Here is a 23,261-nt window from a genome sequence, read left to right on the forward strand (position 1 = left end):
AATTGGGTAAGAGGGTAAGCAATGTCATGTCCAAGGTCATGAACAATGTACATGTGTGCTTTTCTGTGATGTTGATCTAGGGTCACTGAAGGGGGAAGCTGGGTGATTGTTCATTAGAGACTGTTATCTGTTCCAGTGGCTCTGTGACTCTTCCCTACACACACACACACACACACACACACACATGCACGCATTTGACTTCCTCTGAGCACCTGAGCTGCGGGGTAAGATGAGGAAAGCTAGGATCAAGTTGGCCCCCAGGTGAGTGTCGGTCTGGATGATGCCGGATGATGACCTTTTCATCTTGTGCTAGGTACAGTCTACATCTTGAGGTGTTGCAGATTGATGCCGAAGCACTTGCATGGATGGATCCCATAGACTAGCCCGATCTGCTGGAAGTAATAGCTGAGAGGGTGCATTCTTAGGCATCAGACCAACTGAGAGCAGCAAAGAATTCAGTGACAGCAATAAACCATTAGATTAGAGAGTGCCCTAGTCAGAAAAAAGGTGAGTCTTCAAATGTCTTTGGAATCTTAGGAAGACCGCAACCGATTGAAAGCGTAAGGGAGAGTAGTCCCCAAGAAACAAGCCCTGAATGGGGACAGTCAGGCCTCTGATTCCCTTCTATTTTGTGAGTGTGCAGTCAGTCCTGCTTGGTCAATCTCACACATGTTAGTGTGTGGTACTGCTCAAATAATTTGGAGAGCTGTCCTAAGGGGGCAGCCCTGGAGAGCCTCAGGAATCAAGGAGAGGGTCTTGAGATGCACTCTAATCCAAATGACTCCTGAGCAAAATTCCAAACTGGAATCAAACTTCTTATTGTCTGCCGACTTGCACTTCGCTTTGTAGTCCTTGCGTATTAAAAGACCTTTGTATTTCTGAATGATTAGCCAGAATCCTAAATTCAAATGTCAGAAAATGTTTACATTTTTGCACGTTTTACAATTTAAGAGGCACCATCATGTTTGTGGGTTTTCGCTATTGGAATCCTCCCAACCCTAAATATAAGTTGGAGATTTGAAACCACAACTGAAATTCTGACTTTTATTTTCTTAGGGGTCTCAATATGCAAGAGCTACGCAACGCCTTAGCATATCAGATGGAGGGTCAGGCATCAAGGTCAAATGGAAACATCAAGGGACTGCCACCCAGCACAGCACCGGTGAAGACGGCCATGCTGAAGTACACTATTCCCTCTGACTTTGATGCTACGTATATTGGGGATACGTATCTCCAGGAAGATGAACCTTACCGGATCAACGTAAGTGCCACTCCACTTTCCATTCAATGCCTTTGCTAGTCAACATTATCTGATGTAGTGTACTCTGTGACAATAAACACATCTGCATTGAAGGGGAAGCAGTAAGAGCTGTAGGACATCGAGCACCTAGGCCATCACGTCGACCCCACGCCACCTGACTCACTTGCTGCAGTCCACCCCTCTCCTACCTCCCACTCCGTACAGCTGTGTCCCTCTGTATCCTAACTCCCGCAATATATCTGTTCTGTTGATGCCTCTGAGAAGCGCTCTGCTATGTATCTGTATTGTTGTATACCGCTGTAAAGCGCTTCAATGATTCTCAAAGCTATGTCTGTGCTCAATAAATACAATAATAATAATAAGAAGAAGAATTGAACATGAGATGCACAACAGCTCTTGAGGGATGCAAATTTGAACCAAAGGCAAATAAACCTCACTTACATTAAACCCATGGTGAAATATCAGTGAAATCTGTTGCAATGTAAACTCCTCTATAACCAATAGCACATCAAATGCCCCACACTTGGCATGAAAAACACCTCAAGGTTGAACCTAGCACAGGGTTTATAGCTCCGCGAACGCTGCCAGAGCTCAGTATTGAAGACAAACACTGTTTTTTGTCTCTTCTAGTAGACTGTTGTTTTGTAATACAAAACTTGAAAATGTCTTCTTTTTGTGGACTGATGTTATGGAATTACAACTCTATACATTACCCAGTTGGTCAAGTACCTATCATTGTGATTCTGGACACAAGAAGGACAAGAACTTTTATTGATTGTTGTTCGATGTTTTGTATGATGCTTTCACTGGGATGATATAGGTGAAGCACATGGCATTCACAAATTGTGTTTGTCATTTTGGGACCAATATTGTTTGAATGCATTTAGTTATACATGCATGAAATCAGTTTAGTTAGGGAACTGCCGTATTTTTGAGGTTTGGGATAGAAAGAATATGTTTTTGTCTACAATGTGTTATGTGATTAATTTCTTGTTACCCTTAGATAGACTTTTGTGTAACTACTATGAAAATCACCTCGACAGGAGCCCTGGCTCAAATGTGACTTTGCAAAAACCATAAAAGTGCTTTAAAGGGACCGCTGAATAAATGAGCTTTGCCCTCATGTCTCATGAAATTATACCCATACTGAAGATAAAAAATGTTCTAACAAGGGAGAGATACGGTTGCCTTTAATGAGCATGCATTGCCCCATCAATCAGGATGAAGCGCTCTACATCTAAGCAATGGCCTTCCCCCTCAATCAGGACAAGTTTACATTTCCTACACACACTTTATGACAACGCTATCGTAGGAAACATAATATTGCCTTCTCGCAACAATAAATGGACAACCACTTACAAGAACTTTGCATAAAGAGGTCTGGGAAACCCACTACCGGCACGAACACGGCCCATTGATCTGTTCTTGGGTGTATGGCCCCAGGGAGAGTTTCAACCACGCTTTAGCTCACTATGCTTTTAACAGAGGAGAAATGTCCATACACATATCAGTCTTTGTTCCACCTATAGGTAGTCCAGCACCGAAATGTAGGCAATTCTCCTCTGAACAAGAGTACCAACAGCAACCCCAGAAACGTTTTTCGGCCTTGTCGGGCCTCATCAGTGAGGTGGAGCTGTGCCTCTCTAAGCAAAGTGAGCAAGGGGTTCTCATCTGGATTCCCCTGGTAACTTAGGCTGAGAATCCAAAGTACCCATAATTTGCATAAAGAGGTTTGGGAAACCCTCTATCTGCACAAACACAGCCCATTGACCTGTTCTTGGGTGGATGGCCCCTGGGAGGGTCTCAACCACGCTTTAGCTCACTATGCTTTTCACAGAGGAGACATTTCCATACGCATATCAGTCTTTGTCCCACCTGTAGGTAGTCCAGCACCGAAATGGTAGGCAATTCTTCTCTGATCAAGAGTACCAACAGCAAAACCAGACACGTGTTTTGGCCTAGTCGGGCCTCATCAGTGAGGTGGAGCTGTGCCTCTCTAAGCAAAGTGAGCAAGGGGTCCACGTCTGGATTCCCCTGCTAACTTAGGGTGAGAACCCAAAGTACCCAAAATGTGCATAAAGAGGTCTGGGAAACCATGGAAGATCCTAGTCTGTGGCCAGCGCATTCCGGCTCTTTATTTCTGGGGTGGCTGGCTTACAAGTTCATGCCTCTTTAAAAAAAAATAGGGGGTTCCACAAGTGTAAGCAGTGACCCTAAATAAGAATAGGAATAACAAATAATTTGTCTTCCTGGAATGCTATACAATAATTCCTAGACTCATTAAACGTGTATTTCAGCACACTTAAGAGGACGAGTCACTGGTTTAGGCTGTTCTTAAACACCTCAAATTCACAATGCAGACAAAAACTTTTCAAAAACATTTAGAGTAGAATAAGCATCCATTTCAGAATATGTATTTTGCTTTTCGCAAGTTGAAGTTATAGCATGTTTTTTTCTGCCATTGTCTCTGTTACAATCATCACGAGATATTCCATCAGAGGCATTGATAGGGGCGGGCTAAGGCGGCTATAGCCCGGGTCTTTTGGCTGTAGCCCCGGATAGAAGTTCAGGAGCTCCAACCAAAAGGATATAGCTAGCCCCGAATCCCGCCAGTCCCGACATTAGCTTAGCCCCTGATCTTTTCCAGACCTAGCAACACCCCTGCATTGCATCTCAGTGTCCTCGGTCACTTGACAAAATCCTTGTGCCTAGAAGCTTGTGTAAAGTGTAGAAATGTTTAATCACAGCACATAAAGTGGCCCTTTTTTTCATTGTGCCATAATGAATGCTTTGTTTTAATGTGTCTATCTTTCCTATCTCCCTGACATGCTGTTCAGGATTGTTGTTTGCATGTATGAGGTAGCAAGTGCCCACAGGACGCCGTGTGAGTGCCTTGCTTTCCCTGCGCTACTCTTTAATGCACAGTTATGCACCCTCCCCCAATGGTATGTATTTATCCAACCTCTGAAGCCTGAAAAGTACATGCACGCAGGCTAGACATCTGGCCAACTTTGCACCAGACCTGCAGAAGAACTGGCCTGCTGTTAAATCCCAGTTGCCAGTTTAATGGTATCCACTACAGTGGATTTGTTTTCTGACTTTGAGAACTTTCAGTCATTTAATTGTTCCTTTTACTATAGCTGGTTAGATAGCTATAGCCGGTAAGATTACTCAGTGGGTTGAGCGCTCGCTGCTGTGATGTGTGTGTGATCTGCAGGTTCGAATCTCGGCAAGGCCAACTAGCCTTTCATCCTCTGAGGTTGATAAATGAGAACCAACACAGGTTGGGTGATATCGTACGTTTATTTGTTCTCTATAAAGCGCTTAAGCGTAAGTGCTGTATAATAACACACCATTATCATTTGGGCTTGGGCGTCTGCTTGCATTCACAGTAATTTGGTAATATGGGCCTATACACACTGAGATTAACGATACATATGGTGATCCTTTCTTGTATGAATTGTATATCACATTGCAGTGATATTGTAACCATATTTTTTGTAGTGTACTTAGGAACAATGATATATGACGCCACTTGCTCAAGGGGTGAAAGGTTGTGTTCCATCACTTCATATGATGTCACTTCAGGGTTGGGTCAAATGACATCACTTCCTGTTATGTCATCAGACATTAAGGGTCGTGTGATGTCACTTCCGCTACACCTGGCATTTTGGTGAAATGACGTCCGTGTTTCCACCCATTTGCGGCACTATTACCCCGACGTCCCGACGTAAATTGCCCACCCAGAATGCCCCACAGAGTCCTATGGACTTACAGCCTTACCGCAATTCGGGATCCGGTGTTAATAGCGCCAGACTGAGTTGCAGTAAGGCTATTTGTGTTGTCGGTATTCCAGATACCACCAAGCTTCTGATGAGGCCCATGATGTCCTCACTGGACACAATACATATGAATCTCCTTATCTAATTCCAAGTGACTGCATCATTATTTTTGATATTTTGTATTTTATTGTTTAAGGCAAGGACCTAGTTCAAGAGCAGTGGAGTGCTGTACAGAGTGTGGGTAGCCGGCATGTAGGCCAGCATCTTTTAACAGTAGCACAGTAATGTGAGGTCTGTGCATTGGTATGTGTGTCCATTGGAATTAGTCCTTGATCAGGTGTTGTTGAAAGAGCCATGTTTTAAGAGATTCTTGAAATTGGAGAATTGTGAGGGTATTCCCAGCTGACACCGGGATCGAGTGCCAGAGGGTGGGTGCATGCAAGAGAAGGAAAGTTTGCAGGTCCTCCCTTTGTGCACGAGTTGTGATTCAAGACGGTTGGCCTATTGGCTGCGCGAGGAGCCTGTGCCACCATATATGTGCATCTTAGCCACCAGGTATGCTGGTGTGCTACTCGTAACTGCTTTGTAGAGGATACATGCAGTCTTGAACAGTATCCTGGCTTGGTGTGGAAGCCAATGTAATTTGCCTAGGATGGGGTAGTTCGGTCACATTTTATAACTATTTATTCCTGTAATGGGTTCAATAAGAGATCTTCCTAGAGGTTTCCAGGACCTGGAGATAGCTTAACAAGCAACACATAAAAGCAAACCCCTACTCCTCGGGAAGCCATGGAGTAAACTGAGTTAGGGTGCAAAGAAGGATCTTCCATTCTTCCCTTGATATAACTTCCTAGAGTTGAGGGTCAGGGGGTAGGGGTCAAAGCCACATTGTTGCCATTACAAAAATTAAGCAATTTACATTTGTCCTCAAAGTCGAAGAACATTTTGTTTTCTCTAGTTTCAGAATAAAAGTGTAGACTCTTTCAGATAAGAGTTTGGCATTTTGACAACATATGATGTGTATGCCAGTCTTGCATAATTCTTGTAGTTGGCAAACATGTCCACTGTACAAAAGATCCAAGACATAAGAATGATGAAGAGATTCCCTTTGGATCGCTGACTCAGAAAGGACTTTCAAGGAGTCAATCAGTGAATAAAGTACATAATAAGAACAAGAAATAAATACAGAGAGTACCCCTTAGGTCATCCACCTTCATGATGAGGCCCCCCACAATATGACATGTCACAAGGTAGAAATCCGAAGAGATTGCCCATTTTCAGATGTCCATATCACCAGCTGGCAGTGAGAAGAGGCGTGAGTGTTGTCCTGCTCTATATCTAGTATAGAGAATGTTTATTGTCCACATTCACAACAACCACCTTTGCTTTTCTCACTGGAATGTAATTGCTTGATTTTAAATACTGCTCATTGCTGTGGAGGCAGACATTTTGTTAAGCCACATTAGGATGGGGAGAAGGTTTTTGTAATGTGCCCTTGTGTAAATTCTGAAGATGCTTTCTTAACTGCTACCTGTAAACCAATAGGTAGTAGGATGGCTGGGCGGGAATGCCAACAAAAGAATAATCGCATGAGCCCATCATTGGAAGGACATCAAGAGTGCTCATTGGACCAAAAGGACATGTGTCTGGGGGCCGAGGTCAGACCCAGAACTTTTCTAGATGAAGATGGAGCAGCAAAATCCCAAGTCTGTCATGTCTCTTCTATCAATAGGCTAACATCTGAGAGAAAGTGTTATTGTCTCTCAAATGGCTAAAACCTTCTTTTGGAGACAGAGGGCCTTCACCAAGTATGTGTCCAGGATGAAGACTAGGAGCTGATTCCACCTGGGCAGGGATAGACACAACTTCGGAATCTTTTCTGAAATTCCCATTGAAACTCTGCAGCCCCAGAGCAGCCCTCTTGGACGACAGGCTTGATCCTATTTCGTCTTGAAAGAGAGCCCTTATCAAACATTTATTCAAACCTGGTAGCTGCTGCCCTTCTGTAAGTCAAAGAAGCTGTGATCAACGCTGGTCTCTTGGTAAAGTAACATCAGCCAGAGAATGTTCCATACTGAAAAGATAATAGTCTCTGAAAATAAACTTTAGATTCTGTCTAGGATCTTGATGGGCGGACACCTGAAAAAGGCATCCTGCAATTCTTATGAACAGAAACAATTGCCATACCAGATATTCATGAGGACTTGAGCCAATGTCCACATCCTGAACTTCTAGAGCACTAGGAAGCAGATGAGCTGATATAAAAAGGATTGAGGAGGTTTGTCAGAAAAGAAGTACAGGAGGTGGATAGCCCTCCGGCTCTCTTGAAGAAGAGCCACCTCTGCAGCTATTAATAGAAGATCAGATCAGATCTGGAGGTGCTGTCTGAGGGCTCAGAAGACTAGTGGGAGGAGCATGCAGGAGCTGCACTATTGAAAGAAGATCAGATCTGGAGGTGCTGTCTGAGGGCTCAGAGGACTAGCGGGTGGAGCATGCAGGAGCTGCAGCTATTGATAGAAGATCCGATCTGAAGGTGCTGTCTGGGGGCTCAGAGGACTAGCGGGTGGAGCATGCAGGACCTTCAGCTATTGATTGAAGATCAGATCTGGAGGTGCTGTCTGAGGGCTCAAAGAACTAGCGGGTGGAGCATGCCAGAACTGCAGCTATTGATAGAAGATCAGAACTGGAGGTGCTGTCTGAGGGCTCAGAGGACTAGCGGGTAGAACATGCCAGAGCTGCAGCTATTGATAGAAGATCAGATCTGGAGGTGCTGTCTGAGGGCTGAAAGCACTAGCGGGTGGAGCATGCCAGAGCGGCAGCTATTGATAGAAGATCAGATCTGTAGGTTCTGTCTGAGGGCTCAGAGGACTAGCGGGTAGAGCATGCCAGAGCTGCAGCTATTAATAGAAGATCAGATCTAGAGGTGGTGTCTGAGGGCTCAGAGGCCTAGCGGGAGGAGCATGCAGGAGCTGCGGCTATTGAAAGAAGATAAGATCTGGAGGTGCTGTCTGAGGGCTCAGAGGCCTAGCGGGTGGAGCATGCCGGAGCTGCAGTTATTGATAGAAGATAAGATCTGGAGGTGCCGTCTGAGGGCTCAGAGGACTAGCGGGTGGAGCATGAAGGAGCTGCAGATATTGACAGAAGATCAGATCAGAAGGTGCTGTCTGGGGGTTCAGAGGACTAGCGGGTGGAGCATGCAGGAGCTGCAGCTATTGATAGAAGATCAGATCTGAAGGTGCTGTCTGGGGGCTCAGAGGACTAGCGGGTGGAGTATGCAGGACCTTCAGCTATTGATAGAAGATCAGATCTAGAGGTGGTGTCTGAGGGTTCAGAGGACTAGCGGGTGGAGCATGCCAGAGCTGCAGCTATTGAAAGAAGATAAGATCTCGAGTGGCTGTCTGAGTGCTCAGAGGCCTAGCGAGTGGAGCATGCCAGAGCTGCATTTATTGATAGAAGATAAGATCTGGAGGTGCCGTCTGAGGGCTCAGAGGACTAGCGGGTGGAGCATGAAGGAGCTGCAGCTATTGATAGAAGATCAGATCTGGAGGGGCTGTCTGAGGGCTCAGAGGACTAGCGGGTGGAGCATGCAGGAGGTGCAGCTATTGATAGAAGATCAGATCTGAAGGTGCTGTCTGGGGGCTCAGAGCACTAGCGGGGGGAGCATGCCGGAGCTGCAGCTATTGATAGAAGATCAGATCTGGAGGTGCCATCTGAGGGCTCAGAGGACTAGCGGGGGCAGCATGCCGGAGCTGCAGCTATTGATAGAAGATCAGATCTGGAGGTGCTGTCTGAGGTCTCAGAGGACTAGCGGGAAGAGCATGCCGGAGCTGCAGCTATTGATAGAAGATCAGATCTGAAGGTGCTGTCTGGGGGCTCAGAGGACTAGCGGGGGGAGCATGCCGGAGCTGCAGCTATTGATAGAAGATCAGATCTGGAGGTGCTATCTGAGGGCTCAGAGGACTAGCGGGGGGAGCATGCCGGAGCTGCAGCTATTGATAGAAGATCAGATCTGGAGGTGCTGTCTGAGGTCTCAGAGGGCTAGCGGGAGGAGCATGCCGGAGCTGCAGCTATTGATAGAAGATCTGATCTGGAGGTGGTGTCTGAGGGCTCAGAGGGCTAGCGGGAGGAGCATGCAGGAGCTGCAGCTATTGAAAGAAGATCAGATCTGGAGGTGCTGTCTGAGGGCTCAGAGGCCTAGCAGGTGGAGCATGCAGGAGCTGCAGCTATTGATAGAAGATCAGATCTGAAGGTGCTGTCCGAGGGCTCAGAGGACTAGCGGAAAGAGTATGCCGGAGCTGCAGCTATTGATAGAAGATCAGATCTGAAGGTGCTCTCCGAGGGCTCAGAGGACTAGCGGGAAGAGCATGCCGGAGCTGCAGCTATTGATAGAAGATCAGATCTGAAGGTGCTGTCCGAGGGCTCAGAAGACTAGCGGGAAGAGCATGCCGGAGCTGCAGCTATTGATAGAAGATCATCAGATCAGGAGGTGCCATCTGAGGGCTCAGAGGGCTAGCGGGAGGAGCATGCAGGAGCTGCAGCTATTGAAAGAAGATCAGATCTGGAGGTCCTGTCTGAGGGCTCAGAGGCCTAGCAGGTGGAGCATGCAGGAGCTGCAGCTATTGATAGAAGATCAGATCTGAAGGTGCTGTCTGAGGGCTCAGAGGACCAGCAGGCGGAGCATGCCGGAGCTGCAGCTATTGATAGAAGATCAGATCTGGAGGTACCGTCCGAGGGCTCAGAGGACTAGCGGGAAGAGCATGCCGGAGCTGCAGCTATTGATAGAAGATCAGATCAGGAGGTGCCATCGGAGGGCTCAGAGGACTAGCGGGTGGAGCATGCCAGAGCTGCAGCTATTGATAGAAGGTCAGATCTGTAGGTGCTGTCTGAGGGCTCAGAGGACTAACGGGTAGAGCATGCCAGAGCTGCAGCTATTGATAGAAGATCAGATCTGAAGGTGCTGTCTGAGGGCTCAGAGGACCAGCAGGCGGAGCATGCCGGAGCTGCAGCTATTGATAGAAGATCAGATCTGGAGGTACCGTCCGAGGGCTCAGAGGACTAGCGGGAAGAGCATGCCGGAGCTGCAGCTATTGATAGAAGATCAGATCAGGAGGTGCCATCGGAGGGCTCAGAGGACTAGCGGGTGGAGCATGCCAGAGCTACAGCTATTGATAGAAGATCAGATCTGGAGGTGCCATCTGAGGGCTCAGAGGACTAGCGGGAGGAGCATGCAGGAGCTGCAGCTATTGATAGAAGATCAGATCTGGAGGTGCTGTCTGAGGTCTCAGAGGACTAGCGGGAAGAGCATGCCGGAGCTGCAGCTATTGATAGAAGATCAGATCTGAAGGTGCTGTCTGGGGGCTCAGAGGACTAGCGGGGGGAGCATGCCGGAGCTGCAGCTATTGATAGAAGATCAGATCTGGAGGTGCTATCTGAGGGCTCAGAGGACTAGCGGGGGGAGCATGCCGGAGCTGCAGCTATTGATAGAAGATCAGATCTGGAGGTGCTGTCTGAGGTCTCAGAGGGCTAGCGGGAGGAGCATGCCGGAGCTGCAGCTATTGATAGAAGATCAGATCTGGAGGTGGTGTCTGAGGGCTCAGAGGGCTAGCGGGAGGAGCATGCAGGAGCTGCAGCTATTGAAAGAAGATCAGATCTGGAGGTGCTGTCTGAGGGCTCAGAGGCCTAGCAGGTGGAGCATGCAGGAGCTGCAGCTATTGATAGAAGATCAGATCTGAAGGTGCTGTCCGAGGGCTCAGAGGACTAGCGGAAAGAGCATGCCGGAGCTGCAGCTATTGATAGAAGATCAGATCTGAAGGTGCTCTCCGAGGGCTCAGAGGACTAGCGGGAAGAGCATGCCGGAGCTGCAGCTATTGATAGAAGATCAGATCTGAAGGTGCTGTCCGAGGGCTCAGAAGACTAGCGGGAAGAGCATGCCGGAGCTGCAGCTATTGATAGAAGATCATCAGATCAGGAGGTGCCATCTGAGGGCTCAGAGGGCTAGCGGGAGGAGCATGCAGGAGCTGCAGCTATTGAAAGAAGATCAGATCTGGAGGTGCTGTCTGAGGGCTCAGAGGCCTAGCAGGTGGAGCATGCAGGAGCTGCAGCTATTGATAGAAGATCAGATCTGAAGGTGCTGTCTGAGGGCTCAGAGGACCAGCAGGCGGAGCATGCCGGAGCTGCAACTATTGATAGAAGATCAGATCTGGAGGTACCGTCAGAGGGCTCAGAGGACTAGCGGGAAGAGCATGCCGGAGCTGCAGCTATTGATAGAAGATCAGATCAGGAGGTGCCATCGGAGGGCTCAGAGGACTAGCGGGTGGAGCATGCCAGAGCTGCAGCTATTGATAGAAGGTCAGATCTGTAGGTGCTGTCTGAGGGCTCAGAGGACTAACGGGTAGAGCATGCCAGAGCTGCAGCTATTGATAGAAGATCAGATCTGAAGGTGCTGTCTGAGGGCTCAGAGGACCAGTAGGCGGAGCATGCCGGAGCTGCAGCTATTGATAGAAGATCAGATCTGGAGGTACCGTCCGAGGGCTCAGAGGACTAGCGGGAAGAGCATGCCGGAGCTGCAGCTATTGATAGAAGATCAGATCAGGAGGTGCCATCGGAGGGCTCAGAGGACTAGCGGGTGGAGCATGCCAGAGCTGCAGCTATTGATAGAAGGTCAGATCTGTAGGTGCTGTCTGAGGGCTCAGAGGACTAACGGGTAGAGCATGCGAGAGCTGCAGCTATTGATAGAAGATAAGATCTGGAGGTGCCATCTGAGGGCTCAGAGGACTAGCGGGTGGAGCATGAAGGAGCTGCAGCTATTGATAGAAGATCAGATCTGGAGGTGCTATCTGAGGGCTCAGAGGACTAGCGGGGGCAGCATGCCGGAGCTGCAGCTATTGATAGAAGATCAGATCTGGAGGTGCTGTCTGAGGTCTCAGAGGGCTAGCGGGAGGAGCATGCCAGAGCTGCAGCTATTGATAGAAGATCAGATCTGGAGGTGGTGTCTGAGGGCTCAGAGGGCTAGCGGGAGGAGCATGCAGGAGCTGCAGCTATTGAAAGAAGATCAGATCTGGAGGTGCTGTCTGAGGGCTCAGAGGCCTAGCAGGTGGAGCATGCAGGAGCTGCAGCTATTGATAGAAGATCAGATCTGAAGGTGCTGTCCGAGGGCTCAGAGGACTAGCGGAAAGAGCATGCTGGAGCTGCAGCTATTGATAGAAGATCAGATCTGAAGGTGCTCTCCGAGGGCTCAGAGGACTAGCGGGAAGAGCATGCCGGAGCTGCAGCTATTGATAGAAGATCAGATCTGAAGGTGCTGTCTGGGGGCTCAGAGGACTAGCGGGGGAGCATGCCAGAGCTGCAGCTATTGATAGAAGATCAGATCTGGAGGTGCTATCTGAGGGCTCAGAGGACTAGCGGGGGGAGCATGCCGGAGCTGCAGCTATTGATAGAAGATCAGATCTGGAGGTGCTGTCTGAGGTCTCAGAGGGCTAGCGGGAGGAGCATGCCGGAGCTGCAGCTATTGATAGAAGATCAGATCTGGAGGTGGTGTCTGAGGGCTGAGAGGGCTAGCGGGAGGAGCATGCAGGAACTGCAGCTATTGAAAGAAGATCAGATCTGGAGGTGCTGTCTGAGGGCTCAGAGGCCTAGCAGGTGGAGCATGCAGGAGCTGCAGCTATTGATAGAAGATCAGATCTGAAGGTGCTGTCCGAGGGCTCAGAGGACTAGCGGAAAGAGCATGCCGGAGCTGCAGCTATTGATAGAAGATCAGATCTGAAGGTGCTCTCCGAGGGCTCAGAGGACTAGCGGGAAGAGCATGCCGGAGCTGCAGCTATTGATAGAAGATCAGATCTGAAGGTGCTCTCCGAGGGCTCAGAAGACTAGCGGGAAGAGCATGCCGGAGCTGCAGCTATTGATAGAAGATCAGATCAGGAGGTGCCATCTGAGGGCTCAGAGGGCTAGCGGGAGGAGCATGCAGGAGCTGCAGCTATTGTAAGAAGATCAGATCTGGAGGTGCTGTCCGAGGGCTCAGAGGACCAGCAGGCGGAGCATGCCGGAGCTGCAGCTATTGATAGAAGATCAGATCTGGAGGTGCCGTCCGAGGGCTCAGAGGACTAGCGGGAAGAGCATGCCGGAGCTGCAGCTATTGATAGAAGATCAGATCAGGAGGTGCCATCTGAGGGCTCAGAGGACTAGCGGGTGGAGCATGCCAGAGCAGCAGCTATTGATAGAAGATCAGATCTGTAGGTGCTGTCTGAGGGCTCAGAGGACTAACGGGAGGAGCATGCAGGAGCTGCAGCTATTGAAAGAAAATAAGATCTGGAGGTGCTGTCTGAGGGCTCAGAGGCCTAGCGGGTAGAGCATGCCGGAGCTGCAGTTATTGATAGAAGATAAGATCTGGAGGTGCTGTCTGAGGTCTCAGAGGGCTAGCGGGAGGAGCATGCCGGAGATGCAGCTATTGATAGAAGATCAGATCTTGAGGTGGTGTCTGAGGGCTCAGAGGGCTAGCGGGAGGAGCATGCAGGAGCTGCAGCTATTGAAAGAAGATTAGATCTGGAGTTGCTGTCTGAGGGCTCATAGGGCTAGCAGGTGGCGCATGCAGGAGCTGCAGCTATTGATAGAAGATCAGATCTGAAGGTGCTGTCCGAGGGCTCAGAAGACTAGCGGGAAGAGCATGCCGGAGCTGCAGCTATTGATAGAAGATCAGATCAGGAGGTGCCATCTGAGGGATCAGAGGGCTAGCGGGAGGAGCATGCAGGAGCTGCAGCTATTGAAAGAAGATCAGATCTGGAGGTGCTGTCTGAGGGCTCAGAGGCCTAGCAGGCGGAGCATGCCGGAGCTCCAGCTATTGATAAAAGATCAGATCTGGAGGTGGTGTCTGAGGGCTCAGAGGGCTAGCGGGAGGAGCATGCAGGAGCTGCAGCTATTGAAAGAAGATCAGATCTGGAGGTGCTGTCTGAGGGCTCTGAGGCCTAGCAGGTGGAGCATGCAGGAGCTGCAGCTATTGATAGAAGATCAGATCCGAAGGTGCTGTCCGAGGGCTCAGAAGAATAGCGGGAAGAGCATGCCGGAGCTGCAGCTATTGATAGAAGATCAGATCTGAAGGTGCTGTCCGAGGGCTCAGAGGACTAGCGGGAAGAGCATGCCGGAGCAGCAGCTATTGATAGAAGATCAGATCTGAAGGTGCTGTCTGAGGGCTCAGAGGCCTAGCAGGTGGAGCATGCAGGAGCTGCAGCTATTGATAGAAGATCAGATCTGAAGGTGCTGTCCGAGGGCTCAGAAGACTAGCGGGAAGAGCATGCTGGAGCTGCAGCTATTGATAGAAGATCAGATCTGGAGGTGGTGTCTGAGGGCTCAGAGGGCTAGCGGGAGGAGCATGCAGGAGCTGCAGCTATTGAAAGAAGATCAGATCTGGAGGTGCTGTCTGAGGGCTCAGAGGCCTAGCAGGTGGAGCATGCAGGAGCTGCAGCTATTGATAGAAGATCAGATCTGAAGGTGCTGTCCGAGGGCTCAGAGGACTAGCGGAAAGAGCATGCCGGAGCTGTAGCTATTGATAGAAGATCAGATCTGAAGGTGCTCTCCGAGGGCTCAGAGGACTAGCGGGAAGAGCATGCCGGAGCTGCAGCTATTGATAGAAGATCAGATCTGAATGTGCTGTCTGGGGGCTCAGAGGACTAGCGGGGGGAGCATGCCGGAGCTGCAGCTATTGATAGAAGATCAGATCTGGAGGTGCTATCTGAGGGCTCAGAGGACTAGCGGGGGGAGCATGCCGGAGCTGCAGCTATTGATAGAAGATCAGATCTGGAGGTGCTGTCTGAGGTCTCAGAGGGCTAGCGGGAGGAGCATGCCGGAGCTGCAGCTATTGATAGAAGATCAGATCTGGAGGTGGTGTCTGAGGGCTCAGAGGGCTAGCGGGAGGAGCATGCAGGAGCTGCAGCTATTGAAAGAAGATCAGATCTGGAGGTGCTGTCTGAGGGCTCAGAGGCCTAGCAGGTGGAGCATGCAGGAGCTGCAGCTATTGATAGAAGATCAGATCTGAAGGTGCTGTCCGAGGGCTCAGAGGACTAGCGGAAAGAGCATGCCGGAGCTGCAGCTATTGATAGAAGATCAGATCTGAAGGTGCTCTCCGAGGGCTCAGTGGACTAGCGGGAAGAGCATGCCGGAGCTGCAGCTATTGATAGAAGATCAGATCTGAAGGTGCTGTCCGAGGGCTCAGAAGACTAGCGGGAAGAGCATGCCGGAGCTGCAGCTATTGATAGAAGATCATCAGATCAGGAGGTGCCATCTGAGGGCTCAGAGGGCTAGCGGGAGGAGCATGCAGGAGCTGCAGCTATTGAAAGAAGATCAGATCTGGAGGTCCTGTCTGAGGGCTCAGAGGCCTAGCAGGTGGAGCATGCAGGAGCTGCAGCTATTGATAGAAGATCAGATCTGAAGGTGCTGTCTGAGGGCTCAGAGGACCAGCAGGCGGAGCATGCCGGAGCTGCAGCTATTGATAGAAGATCAGATCTGGAGGTACCGTCCGAGGGCTCAGAGGACTAGCGGGAAGAGCATGCCGGAGCTGCAGCTATTGATAGAAGATCAGATCAGGAGGTGCCATCGGAGGGCTCAGAGGACTAGCGGGTGGAGCATGCCAGAGCTGCAGCTATTGATAGAAGGTCAGATCTGTAGGTGCTGTCTGAGGGCCCAGAGGACTAACGGGTAGAGCATGCCAGAGCTGCAGCTATTGATAGAAGATCAGAACTGGAGGTGCTGTCTGGGGGCTCAGAGGACTAGCGGGTAGAACATGCCAGAGCTGCAGCTATTGATAGAAGATCAGATCTGGAGGTGCTGTCTGAGGGCTGAAAGCACTAGCGGGTGGAGCATGCCAGAGAGGCAGCTATTGATAGAAGATCAGATCTGTAGGTGCTGTCTGAGGGCTCAGAGGACTAGCGGGTGGAGCATGCCGGAGCTGCAGTTATTAATAGAAGATAAGATCTGGAGGTGCCGTCTGAGGGCTCAGAGGACTAGCGGGTGGAGCATGAAGGAGCTGCAGCTATTGATAGAAGATCAGATCTGAAGGTGCTGTCTGGGGGCTCAGAGGACTAGCGGGTGGAGTATGCAGGACCTTCAGCTATTGATAGAAGATCAGATCTAGAGGTGGTGTCTGAGGGTTCAGAGGACTAGCGGGTGGAGCATGCCAGAGCTGCAGCTATTGAAAGAAGATAAGATCTGGAGTGGCTGTCTGAGTGCTCAGAGGCCTAGCGAGTGGAGCATGCCAGAGCTGCATTTATTGATAGAAGATAAGATCTGGAGGTGCCATCTGAGGGCTCAGAGGACTAGCGGGTGGAGCATGAAGGAGCTGCAGCTATTGATAGAAGATCAGATCTGGAGGGGCTGTCTGAGAGCTCAGAGGACTAGCGGGTGGAGCATGCAGGAGGTGCAGCTATTGATAGAAGATCAGATCTGAAGGTGCTGTCTGGGGGCTCAGAGGACTAGCGGGGGGAGCATGCCGTAGCTGCAGCTATTGATAGAAGATCAGATCTGGAGGTGCTATCAGAGGACTAGCGGGGGCAGCATGCCGGAGCTGCAGCTATTGATAGAAGATCAGATCTGGAGGTGCTGTCTGAGGTCTCAGAGGGCTAGCGGGAGGAGCATGCAGGAGGTGCAGCTATTGAAAGAAGATCAGATCTGGAGGTGCTGTCTGAGGGCTCAGAGGCCTAGCAGGTGGAGCTTGCAGGAGCTGCAGCTATTGATAGAAGATCAGATCTGAAGGTGCTGTCCGAGGGCTCAGAGGACTAGCGGAAAGAGCATGCCGGAGCTGCAGCTATTGATAGAAGATCAGATCTGAATGTGCTCTCCGATGGCTCAGAGGACTAGCGGGAAGAGCATGCCGGAGCTGCAGCTATTGATAGAAGATCAGATCTGAAGGTGCTGTCTGGGGGCTCAGAGGACTAGCGGGGGAGCATGCCAGAGCTGCAGCTATTGATAGAAGATCAGATCTGGAGGTGCTATCTGAGGGCTCAGAGGACTAGCGGGGGGAGCATGCCGGAGCTGCAGCTATTGATAGAAGATCAGATCTGGAGGTGCTGTCTGAGGTCTCAGAGGGCTAGCGGGAAGAGCATGCCGGAGCTGCAGCTATTGATAGAAGATCAGATCTGGAGGTGGTGTCTGAGGGCTGAGAGGGCTAGCGGGAGGAGCATGCAGGAACTGCAGCTATTGAAAGAAGATCAGATCTGGAGGTGCTGTCTGAGGGCTCAGAGGCCTAGCAGGTGGAGCATGCAGGAGCTGCAGCTATTGATAGAAGATCAGATCTGAAGGTGCTCTCCGAGGGCTCAGAGGACTAGCAGGAAGAGCATGCCGGAGCTGCAGCTATTGATAGAAGATCAGATCTGAAGGTGCTCTCCGAGGGCTCAGAAGACTAGCGGGAAGAGCATGCCGGAGCTGCAGCTATTGATAGAAGATCAGATCAGGAGGTGCCATCTGAGGGCTCAGAGGGCTAGCGGGAGGAGCATGCAGGAGCTGCAGCTATTGTAAGAAGATCAGATCTGGAGGTGCTGTCCGAGGGCTCAGAGGACCAGCAGGCGGAGCATGCCGGAGCTGCAGCTATTGATAGAAGATCAGATCTGGAGGTGCCGTCCGAGGGCTCAGAGGACTAGCGGGAAGAGCATGCCGGAGCTGCAGCTATTGATAGAAGATCAGATCAGGAGGTGCCATCTGAGGGCTCAGAGGACTAGCGGGTGGAGCATGCCAGAGCTGCAGCTATTGATAGAAGATCAGATCTGTAGGTGCTGTCTGAGGGCTCAGAGGACTAACGGGAGGAGCATGCAGGAGCTGCAGCTATTGAAAGAAGATAAGATCTGGAGGTGCTGTCTGAGGGCTCAGAGGCCTAGCGGGTAGAGCATGCCGGAGCTGCAGTTATTGATAGAAGATAAGATCTGGAGGTGCTGTCTGAGGTCTCAGAGGGCTAGCGGGAGGAGCATGCCGGAGATGCAGCTATTGATAGAAGATCAGATCTTGAGGTGGTGTCTGAGGGCTCAGAGGGCTAGCGGGAGGAGCATGCAGGAGCTGCAGCTATTGAAAGAAGATTAGATCTGGAGGTGCTGTCTGAGGGCTCATAGGGCTAGCAGGTGGCGCATGCAGGAGCTGCAGCTATTGATAGAAGATCAGATCTGAAGGTGCTGTCCGAGGGCTCAGAAGACTAGCGGGAAGAGCATGCCGGAGCTGCAGCTATTGATAGAAGATCAGATCAGGAGGTGCCATCTGAGGGCTAGCGGGAGGAGCATGCAGGAGCTGCAGCTATTGAAAGAAGATCAGATCTGGAGGTGCTGTCTGAGCCCTCAGAGGCCTAGCAGGCGGAGCATGCCGGAGCTCCAGCTATTGATAGAATATCAGATCTGGAGGTGGTGTCTGAGGGCTCAGAGGGCTAGCGGGAGGAGCATGCAGGAGCTGCAGCTATTGAAAGAAGATCAGATCTGGAGGTGCTGTCTGAGGGCTCTGAGGCCTAACAGGTGGAGCATGCAGGAGCTGCAGCTATTTATAGAAGATCAGATCCGAAGGTGCTGTCCGAGGGCTCAGAGGAATAGCGGGAAGAGCATGCCGGAGCTGCAGCTATTGATAGAAGATCAGATCTGAAGGTGCTGTCCGAGGGCTCAGAGGACTAGCGGGAAGAGCATGCCGGAGCTGCAGCTATTGATAGAAGATCAGATCTGAAGGTGCTGTCTGAGGGCTCAGAGGCCTAGCAGGTGGAGCATGCAGGAGCTGCAGCTATTGATAGAAGATCAGATCTGAAGGTGCTGTCCGAGGGCTCAGAAGACTAGCGGGAAGAGCATGCTGGAGCTGCAGCTATTGATAGAAGATCAGATCAGGAGGTGCCATCTGAGGGCTCAGAGGACTAGCGGGAAGAGCATGCCGGAGCTGCAGCTATTGATAGAAGATCAGATCTGAAGGTGCTCTCCGAGGGCTCAGAAGACTAGCGGGAAGAGCATGCCGGAGCTGCAGCTATTGATAGAAGATCAGATCAGGAGGTGCCATCTGAGGGCTCAGAGGGCTAGCGGGAGGAGCATGCAGGAGCTGCAGCTATTGTAAGAAGATCAGATCTGGAGGTGCTGTCCGAGGGCTCAGAGGACCAGCAGGCGGAGCTTGCCGGAGCTGCAGCTATTGATAGAAGATCAGATCTGGAGGTGCCGTCCGAGGGCTCAGAGGACTAGCGGGAAGAGCATGCCGGAGCTGCAGCTATTGATGGAAGATCAGATCAGGAGGTGCCATCTGAGGGCTCAGAGGACTAGCGGGTGGAGCATGCCACAGCTGCAGCTATTGATAGAAGATCAGATCTGTAGGTGCTGTCTGAGGGCTCAGAGGACTAACGGGAGGAGCATGCAGGAGCTGCAGCTATTGAAAGAAGATAAGATCTGGAGGTGCTGTCTGAGGGCTCAGAGGCCTAGCGGGTAGAGCATGCCGGAGCTGCAGTTATTGATAGAAGATAAGATCTGGAGGTGCTGTCTGAGGTCTCAGAGGGCTAGCGGGAGGAGCATGCCGGAGATGCAGCTATTGATAGAAGATCAGATCTTGAGGTGGTGTCTGAGGGCTCAGAGGGCTAGCGGGAGGAGCATGCAGGAGCTGCAGCTATTGAAAGAAGATTAGATCTGGAGGTGCTGTCTGAGGGCTCATAGGGCTAGCAGGTGGCGCATGCAGGAGCTGCAGCTATTGATAGAAGATCAGATCTGAAGGTGCTGTCCAAGGGCTCAGAAGACTAGCGGGAAGAGCATGCCGGAGCTGCAGCTATTGATAGAAGATCAGATCAGGAGGTGCCATCTGAGGGCTCAGAGGGCTAGCGGGAGGAGCATGCAGGAGCTGCAGCTATTGAAAGAAGATCAGATCTGGAGGTGCTGTCTGAGGGCTCAGAGGCCTAGCAGGCGGAGCATGCCGGAGCTCCAGCTATTGATAGAAGATCAGATCTGGAGGTGGTGTCTGAGGGCTCAGAGGGCTAGCGGGAGGAGCATGCAGGAGCTGCAGCTATTGAAAGAAGATCAGATCTGGAGGTGCTGTCTGAGGGCTCTGAGGCCTAGCAGGTGGAGCATGCAGGAGCTGCAGCTATTGATAGAAGATCAGATCCAAAGGTGCTGTCCGAGGGCTCAGAGGAATAGCGGGAAGAGCATGCCGGAGCTGCAGCTATTGATAGAAGATCAGATCTGAAGGTGCTGTCCGAGGGCTCAGAGGACTAGCGGGAAGAGCATGCCGGAGCTGCAGCTATTGATAGAAGATCAGATCTGAAGGTGCTGTCTGAGGGCTCAGAGGCCTAGCAGGTGGAGCATGCAGGAGCTGCAGCTATTGATAGAAGATCAGATCTGAAGGTGCTGTCCGAGGGCTCAGAAGACTAGCGGGAAGAGCATGCTGGAGCTGCAGCTATTGATAGAAGATCAGATCAGGAGGTGCCATCTGAGGGCTCAGAGGGCTAACGGGAGGAGCATGCAGGAGCTGCAGCTATTGAAAGAAGATCAAATCTGGAGATGCTGTCTGAGGGCTCAGAGGACCAGCAGGCAGAGCATGCCGGAGCTGCAGCTATTGATAGAAGATCAGATCTGGAGGTGCCGTCCGAGGGCTCAGAGGACTAGCGGGAAGAGCATGCCGGAGCTGCAGCTATTGATAGAAGATCAGATCAGGAGGTGCCATCTGAGGGCTCAGAGGACTAGCGGGTGGAGCATGCCAGAGCTGCAGCTATTGATAGAAGATCAGATCTGTAGGTGCTGTCTGAGGGCTCAGAGGACTAACGGGTAGAGCATGCCAGAGCTGCAGCTATTGATAGAAGATCAGATCTAGAGGTGGTGTCTGAGGGCTCAGAGGTCTAGCGGGTGGAGCATGAAGGAGCTGCAGATATTGATAGAAGATCAGATCTGAAGGTGCTGTCTGGGGGTTCAGAGGACTAGCGGGTGGAGTATGCAGGACCTTCAGCTATTGATAGAAGATCAGATCTAGAGGTGGTGTCTGATGGCTCTGAGGACTAGCGGGAAGAGCATTCCAGAGCTGCAGCTATTGAAAGAAGATAAGATCTGGAGTGGCTGTCTGAGTGCTCAGAGGCCTAGCGAGTGGAGCATGCCGGAGTTGCAGTTATTGATAGAAGATAAGATCTGGAGGTGCCGTCTGAGGGCTCAGAGGACTAGCGGGTGGAGCATGAAGGAGCTGCAGCTATTGATAGAAGATCAGATCTGGAGGGGCTGTCTGAGGGCTCAGAGGACTAGCGGGTGGAGCATGCAGGAGGTGCAGCTATTGATAGAAGATCAGATCTGAAGGTGCTGTCTGGGGGCTCAGAGGACTAGCGGGAGGAGCATGCAGGAGCTGCAGCTATTGAAAGAAGATCAGATCTGGAGGTGCTGTCTGAGGGCTCAGAAGCCTAGCAGGCAGAGCATGCCGGAGCTCCAGCTATTGATAGAAGATCAGATCTGGAGGTGGTGTCTGAGGGCTCAGAGGGCTAGCGGGAGGAGCATGCAGGAGCTGCAGCTATTGAAAGAAGATCAGATCTGGAGGTGCTGTCTGAGGGCTCTGAGGCCTAGCAGGTGGAGCATGCAGGAGCTGCAGCTATTGATAGAAGATCAGATCCGAACGTGCTGTCCGAGGGCTCAGAGGAATAGCGGGAAGAGCATGCCGGAGCTGCAGCTATTGATAGAAGATCAGATCTGAAGGTGCTGTCCGAGGGCTCAGAGGACTAGCGGGAAGAGCATGCCGGAGCTGCAGCTATTGATAGAAGATCAGATCTGAAGGTGCTGTCTGAGGGCTCAGAGGCCTAGCAGGTGGAGCATGCAGGAGCTGCAGCTATTGATAGAAGATCAGATCTGAAGGTGCTGTCCGAGGGCTCAGAAGACTAGCGGGAAGAGCATGCTGGAGCTGCAGCTATTGATAGAAGATCAGATCAGGAGGTGCCATCTGAGGGCTCAGAGTGCTAACGGGAGGAGCATGCAGGAGCTGCAGCTATTGAAAGAAGATCAAATCTGGAGATGCTGTCTGAGGGCTCAGAGGACCAGCAGGCAGAGCATGCCGGAGCTGCAGCTATTGATAGAAGATCAGATCTGGAGGTGCCGTCCGAGGGCTCAGAGGACTAGCGGGAAGAGCATGCCGGAGCTGCAGCTATTGATAGAAGATCAGATCAGGAGGTGCCATCTGAGGGCTCAGAGGACTAGCGGGTGGAGCTTGCCAGAGCTGCAGCTATTGATAGAAGATCAGATCTGTAGGTGCTGTCTGAGGGCTCAGAGGACTAACGGGTAGAGCATGCCAGAGCTGCAGCTATTGATAGAAGATCAGATCTAGAGGTGGTGTCTGAGGGCTCAGAGGTCTAGCGGGTGGAGCATGAAGGAGCTGCAGATATTGATAGAAGATCAGATCTGAAGGTGCTGTCTGGGGGTTCAGAGGACTAGCGGGTGGAGTATGCAGGACCTTCAGCTATTGATAGAAGATCAGATCTAGAGGTGGTGTCTGAGGGCTCTGAGGACTAGCGGGAAGAGCATTCCAGAGCTGCAGCTATTGAAAGAAGATAAGATCTGGAGTGGCTGTCTGAGTGCTCAGAGGCCTAGCGAGTGGAGCATGCCGGAGTTGCAGTTATTGATAGAAGATAAGATCTGGAGGTGCCGTCTGAGGGCTCAGAGGACTAGCGGGTGGAGCATGAAGGAGCTGCAGCTATTGATAGAAGATCAGATCTGGAGGGGCTGTCTGAGGGCTCAGAGGACTAGCGGGTGGAGCATGCAGGAGGTGCAGCTATTGATAGAAGATCAGATCTGAAGGTGCTGTCTGGGGGCTCAGAGGACTAGCGGGGGGAGCATGCCGGAGCTGCAGCTATTGATAGAAGATCAGATCTGGAGGTGCTATCTGAGGGCTCAGAGGACTATCGGGGGGAGCATGCCGGAACTGCAGCTATTGATAGAAGATCAGATCTGGAGGTGCTGTCTGAGGTCTCAGAGGGCTAGCGGGAGGAGCATGCCGGAGATGCAGCTATTGATAGAAGATCAGATCTGGAGGTGCTGTCTGAGGGCTCAGAGGGCTAGCGGGAGGAGCATGCAGGAGCTGCAGCTATTGAAAGAAGATAAGATCTGGAGTGGCTGTCTGAGTGCTCAGAGGCCTAGCGAGTGGAGCATGCCGGAGTTGCAGTTATTGATAGAAGATAAGATCTGGAGGTGCCGTCTGAGGGCTCAGAGGACTAGCGGGTGGAACATGAAGGAGCTGCAGTTATTGATAGAAGATCAGATCTGGAGGTGCTGTCTGAGGGCTCA

The 23,261-nt window shown here is 51.2% G+C and overlaps 1 protein-coding gene across 3 annotated transcripts in view; it reads left to right on the forward strand.

The window, feature by feature from the left end:
- The window catches only part of LOC138583174 (alpha-N-acetylgalactosaminide alpha-2,6-sialyltransferase 2-like), a 722,246-nt gene that overhangs the window by 215,441 nt on the left and 483,544 nt on the right, over positions 1 to 23,261 (forward strand). For all 3 annotated transcript variants that reach the window (XM_069655168.1, XM_069655170.1, XM_069655169.1), the window contains exon 2: positions 1,057 to 1,261. In XM_069655168.1, coding sequence (XP_069511269.1) covers positions 1,057 to 1,261 — 205 coding nt within the window. The remainder of the gene's footprint in view (positions 1 to 1,056; positions 1,262 to 23,261) is intronic.

This window comes from Ambystoma mexicanum, chromosome 3q (genome assembly GCF_040938575.1).
Source record: "Ambystoma mexicanum isolate Mex_15411 chromosome 3q, UKY_AmexF1_1, whole genome shotgun sequence".
Lineage (NCBI taxonomy): Eukaryota > Metazoa > Chordata > Amphibia > Caudata > Ambystomatidae > Ambystoma > Ambystoma mexicanum.